Below are 9,490 nucleotides of genomic sequence, written 5' to 3' on the forward strand. Positions count from 1 at the left end.
AAAAAAACATTTAAATAAATTGATTGTTTTAAAAAAAATTATATAAGCTAATTTCTATTGAAATTTTTTTCCTTTAAATGATTAATTAGCAAAAAGAAAAAAAAAAAGAAAAAAAAAAAAGAAAAAAAGAAAAAAAACATTGAAGAACGACAATAATAATAAATAAATAAAAGTAAATCGGGTTGGCATATGAAATGGGGAGACATGTTTACGAGAGATCGAGATGGATTCCACCTCAATCGTGCCTAGTGTACGACGAGCAATATAACATAATTGTTATGGGTGTTTGAGGTTGAGTTGGATAGGGTCGAGACATTTTTTAGATCCTCAAATAATTCTTATTAAATAATGAACTCAACTCGATCTAACATTGTCCAGTTCATTTCTCAACTTCGTGTGCTTGATTTAATTAGACTCGTTTAGGCACCCTTGGTCTATTTATGTGCTTGATTTAGTGAAGAATTTGTCCGGGTGTGAAATTGGTTTGAAAGAGGCTTATTAGAGATTTTCTAACGTAACTTTGTTTAAATAGGGTTAACGTTGTGGATTCACATAGGATCTACTGTTCGTTCACGTACCGTATGGATATTACTGTCGTAAGGAATTATTCAAATATGCAATGTGGTTCAAGAGATGTCTAAATTACAAAATACGAACCCTATCTCGACCTTGTTTCCTCCCCACCTCCTAAAACTAATATGTAAGTATACTCTTAATCACGTGTTTTTACCAATTTGAGCTTAGCTTAACTAGTTTAGTCAGCATGTCTTCTGGTCTAAATTAAACAAAAAAATCGTAAGAACTCTCGTAATCAAAGGGTTCGAGTTTATTAGGTGGCTAAGTCAAATTGGTCCTTTAATCCGACCACGAGGGACCAAGCAATCATGCCATAAATAACCTTTCACAAACTTTGGATAATAACCCATTATCATCAAGAGGACCCCTCAACTCCTTTTCGTTTTATAAGTTTATATGAGAATTACGTTACCTACTTCCGATATTCATGAATTTCAAAAATCAATACATGTTATAGCTTTTCTCGTCCTCGTTTTTACCTCCTATTTCATTCTCCGTCCCTACAAAAATTTTCATTTATTTGTTCAAAAATTGTAGCGAGACTCCCTGCAAAAGTTTGCACTGATCGGGTTTTTTTTGGATTTATTTTTCCCAATATATACATTTTAAATAATTTTCAAAAGACAAATTTCATTTTCTAATATAATTTATATTAAAAAAATGTAAGAAAAGTATAACACATATATATATATATATATATATATATATATATATAAGTGAAGTAGGCTGGGACGGGAATTGGGGAAGAATCAGGGTTGAGGATGAGGATAGATAATATAATTTTCATCCCGGTCCCCATTTAGCTATCTGAGAAAAATCTCTCCCCTCTTATTTCTTCATCTCATCCGTCCCATCCGGGATGTGTTTGGACGATATTGCCCTTCTAAATAAAGGTAAAGGCTAGAAAAAATAATGATTTTTTTACTATTTGCATTAGAATTTAGATGTAAAAATGACGTCATATTTGAGTAACAATTATTTGAAGAAAAAAATGTGGGAGAAAATGAAAGTATTTTATTTGTATATCCAAAATGATCCTTTGATTGATTCTGACTAAAGCTTACACATTGCCTTTATTTGATTCCTTCACCTTTCACAAATTTCTTGGGCAAATTTTTACTTTTTGGGACATAAAGTAAATATGGGAATTAAGTGGGCACTATGGTTAACATCACTCTTTTTTTTACCTTATTTTGTTTATATTTACTTTTGCATCAATAATTAGATACGTGTCGATCTTTAGGTCGATATTTTTCACTACATTCGATAGTTCAACATTTGATTTAATTGGGGCTGTGCACGGGTTGAGTTGGATTGGAGAAGACTTTTGGACCAACCCGAAAGTTTAGGTTAGTTGGATAGGTGACTCACGGAGAACGAAATATTTTTGTTAAGAGTGTGGATACCTCTTCCTAGTAGACGCGTTTTAAAACGTAAGCCTGACGGTCATATGTAACGGGTTAAGACGTACAATATCTGCTAACCGTGGACTTGAGGTGTTACAAATGGTATCAGAAACCAAATACTGGGTAGTGTGATAACGAGGATATAGGGCCTCCAAGAGGGGTGGATTGTGAGATCTCACATCGGTTGCAGAGGGGAACGAAACATTTCTTATAAGGGTGTGGAAACCTCTCCCTAATAAACGCGTCTTAAAACGTAAGGCTGACGGTCATATGTAACGGGCTAAAACGAACAATATCTACAAGTGGTGAGATTGTGGTGTTACAAATGGTATCAGAAACTAAACACTGGGTAATGTGTTAGCGTGGACACAGGGTCTCCAAGGGGGGTGGATTGTGAGATCCCACATCAGTTGCAGAGGGGAACGAAACATTCCTTATAAGGGTGTGGAAACCTCTCCCTAATAAACGCGTCTTAAAACGTAAGGCTGACGGTCATATGTAACGGGCTAAAACGAACAATATCTACTAGTGGTGAGATTGTGGTGTTACAAATGGTATCAGAAACCAACCAAACACCGGGTAGTGTGCTAGCGAGGACACAGGGCCTCCAAGGGGTAGATTGTGAGATCTCACATCTGTTGTAGAGGAGAACGAAGCATTCCTTATAAGGGTGTGGAAACCTCTCCCTAGTAAACGCGTTTTAAAACCGTGAGGCTAACGACAAAACGTAACGGGCTAAAACGGACAATATCTGCCAATGATGGGCTTGGGCTTCAACCCAATTCAATCCGAAAATAGAGGTATCCCCAACTCCAATTTGAGCACTTTTAGGTGTTTGATTAGGGTTCAAAGTTACCGCACATTATAAACGTCAAATATTATTAATTTTCATAATAATCTTAAATGGTACGGTTGAGTTGTAACGCTATTTATGGTTTGGTTAGGTTGATACGACAAAAAAAATAAAAATAAATAAATAACTAACAAGCTCGAACCTAAACCCTAAATTCAACCCTAAACCCTAATATTTGGGCTCGTTAGTTAAACCCTAAACCCTAAACTCTAAAATAAAATGTTAACCAAAAAATTAGGGTTGGACTCGCCAGTTAAACCCTAAACCCTAAACTCTACCCAAAATTAAAAAAAAAAAAAAAAAAAAAAAAAAAAAAAAAAAAAAAAAATCTAACCTGTGGATTGGTTTAGATAGTCCAAATTGGTCGGGTTCTCGGATCATTTGAACACCCTCAAATCTGACAGGCTAAATCCGATTACTAAGGTCTCATTATTTGACCTACGAATTCCAGCGAGAAAAAAAAAACATGTTTTTAAAAGCTTATTTTTAGCCTTTTGAATTTGACCGAGAATTCAAATGTCTAACACACATCAACACTCAGAAAACTAGTAACGAAATCATTCTTATCTCGGGTACCTAGTAGATTTTCCAAAAACATCTCTCCAAGACCTCGACACTCGACACTCGACGTTTTTTCTAATCACGAATGTATAAATGTATGCAATGCCGAATCGTTTAACTCGTCCGGAACGAAAAAAGGGGCGACAAAAGTAATGAATATTGATTTCACAATGTCATAAAAAGAGGAAAAAGCAAATGGCTTTACAAAAGCTCATTACTTGAATGAAGCTCAAAGGCAGACCAAAGCTCCTAGTGATGGCTTCACATGTCTACCTTAGTGGTGGCTCCCTTACTTCATCATTTCAAGACCTTCAATTATTTATTTATTTATTTATTTATTTATTTATTATTTATAATAACTTAAAAGCTTAAAGGGATCCCTTGGAACCTTACTGCTCAAATACCCTAATTTTTTTTTTTATTCACATCTCCCTTTTTGCCCATTCTTTTTGACCCACTTTATATTGCCAATGCTGACCCTTTGTTTAACCATGGTTAACCCCTTTTCGACTCTTCGTCTAAATCTAAAGTTACTTTTTTCGATCTCGATCAGGATTTTTGTGAGAGCTCACATCGGTTGGAGAGGGGAACGAAACATTCCTTGAGAGGAAGTTGTTAAAGAAAAAAACAATATCTGCTAGCAGTGAACTTGGGCTGTTGGACATCCTCTTTCATTTTCTCATTGCCAATGCTTGACCCTTTTTTTAACCACGGTTAACCCCTTTTCGACTCTTCGTTTAAATCTAAAGTTACTTTTTTCTATCTCGATTAAGGTTTTTGTGCAAGCTCACATCGATTGGAAAGGGGAACTGAATCATTACTTGAGAGGAAGCGTTATACAGAAAGACAATATCTGCTAGAACTGAGCTTGACCTGTAATAGTTTTTGTCAAAATATTGAAAAAAAAAGGGGTTTTTTTTTAATGAGTTCGGAAAAAATATTTTGTGGGATTGTAATAATTTTTATAGTGGAGTTTCTTTTTGGTGGGTTCGGGTTTTTTTTTTATTAGTTTTTCACGTAAATTATGTTTTTTTAGTGACTATGTAAGGAGCAAATCTATTTAGACATAGAATTAGAGATGTTCCTACCTTGACCTCATTTACCTAACGGAAAAAAATTTCTCTCCCTCTGTCTATCACGTTTTCTGTTGTGATTACCCATTCGGTTCGAGGCAAGTCCATGGACATGTGTACGTAGATAGTCTTATTAGTTACTATACTAAAAGTTGACGTATTACAAACATTTTCGGAGTGGGGGACTTACTAAACATGATACTTTTTAGCATCGAGCTTATACTTTAACCTAAAAAATGAAACCGAGCATTGTTTAGTGGATAAGATAGTAGTTAGCAGTGTAAATGTCTACTATTTTGCTGGTAGGTTCCAATAGTTGAACTAAAAAAATTAAATTAAATAAAAAAAAAAAAAAGAGAAACTATTGAAAATGACAGATTTGCCCTTTGAATTTTGATTAATTAACAAATACTTGGACCAAATCCCACAAACCCATTAGCTCCATCAACGGAGATTTGAATCCCTTCTTGTTGGATGTTCCCTATTATCGACAATCCCGACGGCGATGCTGCGAATGCGAAGCAAAATGTCCCTTCTCCGTCCACCGGAATCAGAAAGTTTCTCGCCGGCAGCGTCAGTATCGGTCCGCCGGAGAAGTAGAATGATACCGTCGGTACCCTAACTGATACGAACCCGTTTAGATCGTAGCATGTGTCGAAGATTGATACCTCGCGCGATCGTGGTAGGTTCGCCGTTTGCCCTATGAAAGTGTCTCGAAATGCTTCGTATGCCGGCACTGGCAGTCTCGTCACGGCGGTGCCGGTGTCCATCACCACGCCGCCGTACCCTAGATCGGTGAGTTCGAAGATCTGTTCGGGTATTGGAACTCGGATCCCTCCGACTCCGAGACCTGAAAGCCCTACGTAGTAGAAACTTGGCGCGCGTGGATTTCTGATTAAGGGAACCCACGCGCCGCCGACTGGCATAGCACTGCGGCCGAACTCCAGCGTTCCAGTGGACTCGGTTCCTCGACTCACCAGGCAGTAGCTGAACGCGCCGCCGGTCTGGCCGCCGAGTTGGCCAACGAACGACATGGCGCCGCCACCGAGGCCGAGCAACCCGGCGGCTCCTACGAACATTCCACGGTTCATATGACCGCATCCAATCGCGATGTTTCGGATCAAGACTCGGCCGAAAGTTAGGGTTTCTAGAGCGAGATTGCCGCGAGTGTATGAGCCGTCACCGTACGACACCTCGTACCGGCACCGGCCGTCGTTGCAGCCGGCGTTGTCGAGACGGCCGCATACCGACGAATCGCAGGAGATCCCGGCGTAGGAGGCGGAACTAGCCGGGTCGAACACCGGGTCAGATTGTTGGTAGCATTCGCTGCAGGGCTGGCATTGCACCCAAACAATGTCGCTGCCGGAATCAATCACCACGTATTGGCTCCTCGGCGGGCTGCCGACGCCGATCCTCACAAAGTACTCTCCGCTCCCCTGTTCCGTGCCGGAGATCACATCGGAGCCGAAATCCGTCACCTGCAAAAGGTGGAACATACAAATTTTTACCTCCTAACCTTTTAAATATAATCTATACGGCCACTCAAAGGAAAAGCTACAAAATCTTGAGTATATTCATATAAATTGAAAGGAGGGCAACTGCCTCCCTCCTTCCTTCCCTGTCAGCTCCCCCCCAAATCACCTGCTCGTCACTGCCATTGGAAAGCCGGCGGAGCAGAGAAGAGACTCTTTGGACGTCTCTTCCGATACGCTCCTTGAAACGGCGACGATGGTCGGGGTCGAAGTTGAGGGGCAGCTTATCTCTATGGAAGAGCTCAAGCTTCCATTGATTCTGAGTACTGTTGTCAATTGGAGGGTAGTTTTCATAGAGTTCAAGGTCCTGTGGTAGTCTAGATGGCTTGATTTCTGTTTCTTTGATTGTATCTTTGACATGTAGGAGTTGGGTGGCCGGGTAATTAGCCGCAAGGCCGGTGGCCACCGTGTCGACGGCGGCTCTGGTTAAAAGAGGAGGAAGAAGAAGAAGGAGGAAGAAGGGTAGCATGGTTTTTTTAGTAGTTGAGAGCTTGAGAATGAGAAATGATGGCTTGAAAGTGTGGGAAATATGGAAGGGAAAAAGAGAGAGTTTGTGGGGTTTGGAGTATGATTAGAGTTCTAATGGTTTTTGAGTGTCTCTGTGCAGAGAAATGGAGAAGAAGCTGAAGCTGAAGCTGAAGCTGAAGGTAGTGTGTGTGTGTGTGTATATATAGAATGTATAGATATAAAAATGTGTTCCTTTTTGCTGGTTGTGGCTGATGATGGGCTTTGTTTGTTTTTACGTAGACTTTTTGAGTGTGTTTGAAAGTTTTGTATAATGTTTATGTTGACTATAGGGTGCATGCATGCTGGATTACACCTATCTCTCCCTCACGAAAGCTATAAAGAAACCCGTGTTTTGTATCGGTATCGGTATGTAGGTTGATATTTTTTTGTTTGAACACGTGACTAACTCGAAGTAGTATTACAATCGAACTCTATCCTACTTCTAAATGATTGTGAAAATGAAACATATTTGACTTTTGTAATTCTTATTAGCATTAATGTAACATGTTCGGTAGATAATTATTTTCTTTTTAAAATAATTAACAATAGACTATTGAGTTGAGTCGAAATTTCATTTGAAGATATACACAGGCATGGATGGATGAATGAATCTCATGCATTTTGCTTTATTGGCTTTAAATGATGAGCCTCTAGTCTTGTGCACAATCATTAATACTCTTTCATCATTCTTGTATTTCTCTCACTTCTAAATCAACAACTATTTAAATTTCATTTTTAACATTCTTGTAAATTTATAATTTTACCTTTGAATTAGGAAGGTTTTGTATATTTAATTGTTATACTTCAACCGGGCGTTCATTAGTCATTATTTGGAGGTTTGAAAGTTAATATTTGCAAGGTTGAAGTGAAGCACGAGCTTGTCATTGATAACTTTTTCACATTTCATTTCAGGGTCAAGTGCTGATGAACACATTGAACTATCCATGTGGCTGAGAGCCCTCACAACCCAGGCACAACGACGCAATTACCAGGGACGCGCTCTACAAATAAGCTAATAGCCTGTCGTGCGAGCCTCTTATTGGGGCCTGCTATGCCAAAAGTGAGAGGAACCCCATCCCTCTCTTTCCTGTTTTCGACCCCATGTCGCCACACAAGAGGGACATGGGGACGTAAAAAAGGGGATTCTATCAACTTGTTACGACCTAACAAAACTTTATTTATTATTTTAATTTCGTAACTCTTTTTAGTGGGCATTTGAAGGTTGGGGTTTCTTTTATTTATTATTTTAATTTCGTAACTCTTTTTAGTGGGCATTTGAAGGGTTGGGGTTTCTCAAAATGGTATATAAATTTAAAGTCCATTTAAAGTTCAATTGTAAAATGATTCAATTTAGAACAAGATTCCAAATCTTTGCTTTTAGATCTTTGAGTGGTAATCTAATTCTAGTCTTCTCTCTTATTGATCAAAATATTGCATAGATATTAATTTATTTAATTACAGGGTTCTTGCTTCGACAAAATCTTAGATCGTTGGGCCGAAGAGAATTGAGTCTATAAAAATTTCATCCCTTTGAACACAGTTAAATACAAGATAAAACTTTTTTAGAACGGGTAACGCTTTCCACCACCGATCGGAGAAAGTGAAGCCAAATCTTTGTTTGTCCATACACATAAATACACTTTGAGTGGAGGTTTGAAAGTAGAAAAAGAAAATGTGGTATACAAGCATGAATGCATTAAAAAATAGCATTAGGCTTTTTCCATAGAGACCCCATGGGAAAAGTTTGCCTCATAAACCTATTTAATTACAATCAAAAGTAGTACTTACCGCAAATACCTTCAATTAAAGAAACACTTAACCAAAGCAATTATTTTAAACACAACCCATAAGAAAAGGACATCTTCTAAGTAAAGTGGTTCAAAACTTCAATGTCGATAGCAAAAAGATTGTGAAATCTCACATTGATTGGAGAGAGAAATGAAACATTCTTTTTTATAAAGGTATGGAACCCTCTACCTAGCAGACCTGTTTAGAGAAGAATCCCAAAAAGGAAAGTCCAAAGAAGGTATTAGAGCCAAACATCGGACAGTGTTTCAGTGAGGACGTTGAGCTCTGAAACGGAATGGATACGAACGGTGTGCCAGCGAGAATGCCGGACCCCGAAAGGGGGATGGGTGGATTGTGAGATCCCACATCGATTGAAGAAAGGAACGAGTGCCAACGAGAACGCTGGGCCTCGAAGGGAGGTGGATTGTGAGATCTCACATCGGTTGGAGAGGGAAACGAAACATTTTTTATAAGGGTGTGGAAACTCCTCTCTGGCCGACGCATTTCAAATTTTCAATTCTGGAGATTTAGGAATAACTGCAAGAACGTTAACAGATCAAATCTTCAACAAAGATAAAGGAAAGGACCAAAATGCAACAAAAGACAATAAGTGTGTTAATCAGCAAATAGGATTCCTTTATCAGTGAACAAATGCATCAGTGATTAGCTAAATAATAATCAAAAGTGTTGGATGTTATCCACTTCCAAACGTAAAGGCATTGCACAGAATGATAACATAAACCAACCACAGCCCACCAATTGTGTCCATTTGAGACCAAAAATATGGCATAACCATAACAGATTATAAAATTAAGTATAGGAATCGAAGACATGCATGAGCGAGCTCAATAATTGAACCATTATCACCACATTTGGCTTACTGCTAGTAGATATTGTCCTATTTGAACTTTCCTTCGAGGTTTTAAAACGTGTCCAATAGGGAAAAGTTTCCACACTCTTATAAAGAATGCTTCGTTCCTCTCTCCAATGACATATGATGAAATTGGAACGATTAAGAGAAGATTAGCATGGCCCCTACGCAAGGATGACACGCACAAATCTAGAAATAGTCCAAATTTTTAAGTTTGCGACCGCCCAAGCCCCACTGTTAGCAGATATTGTCCTCTTTGGGCTATCCCTTCTGGGCTTCCCCTCAAGGTTTTAAAACACATCCACTAAAGAAAGGTTTTCACA

The 9,490-nt window shown here is 38.6% G+C and overlaps 1 protein-coding gene, 1 long non-coding RNA gene and 1 other non-coding gene across 4 annotated transcripts; 2 read left to right on the top strand and 1 right to left on the bottom strand.

Moving 5' to 3' along the window:
• Positions 1–4,586: 4,586 nt before the first annotated feature.
• On the bottom strand, positions 4,587–6,495 carry LOC111778859 (Eukaryotic aspartyl protease family protein). Its single transcript, XM_023658852.2, has 2 exons — positions 6,111–6,495; positions 4,587–5,947 (listed from the first exon to the last, which is right to left on the bottom strand). Exons 1-2 carry the CDS (start codon positions 6,468–6,470, stop codon positions 4,871–4,873), a joined length of 1,437 nt encoding a protein of 478 aa, XP_023514620.2. The 5' UTR covers positions 6,471–6,495; the 3' UTR covers positions 4,587–4,870.
• LOC147794904 (uncharacterized) lies at positions 6,495–7,841 on the top strand. 2 transcript variants are annotated; one of them, XR_015420195.1, is made up of 2 exons: positions 6,495–6,648; positions 7,421–7,841. It is a non-coding gene; the product is annotated as an uncharacterized LOC147794904 (long non-coding RNA). The 2 variants fall into 2 exon arrangements; XR_015420199.1 differs by lacking the exon at positions 7,421–7,841 and adding an exon at positions 6,799–6,859.
• Positions 7,842–9,271: 1,430 nt separating this feature from the next.
• On the top strand, positions 9,272–9,377 carry LOC111782916 (U6 spliceosomal RNA). Its single transcript, XR_002813234.2, has one exon. It is a non-coding gene; the product is annotated as a U6 spliceosomal RNA (small nuclear RNA).
• Positions 9,378–9,490: the final 113 nt, after the last annotated feature.

This window comes from Cucurbita pepo, chromosome 1, assembly GCF_057944985.1.
Source record: "Cucurbita pepo subsp. pepo isolate OVF chromosome 1, ASM5794498v1, whole genome shotgun sequence".
Taxonomy (NCBI): domain Eukaryota; kingdom Viridiplantae; phylum Streptophyta; class Magnoliopsida; order Cucurbitales; family Cucurbitaceae; genus Cucurbita; species Cucurbita pepo.

Coding starts and splice junctions, on each gene's coding strand:
- LOC111778859 (XM_023658852.2), bottom strand. CDS start 6,470: ATGCTACCCTTCTTCCTCCTTCTTCTTCTTCCTCCTCTTTTAACCAGA. Junction 5,948..6,110: donor CCAATGGCAGTGACGAGCAG/GTGATTTGGGGG, acceptor CACCTTTTGCAG/GTGACGGATTTCGGCTCCGA.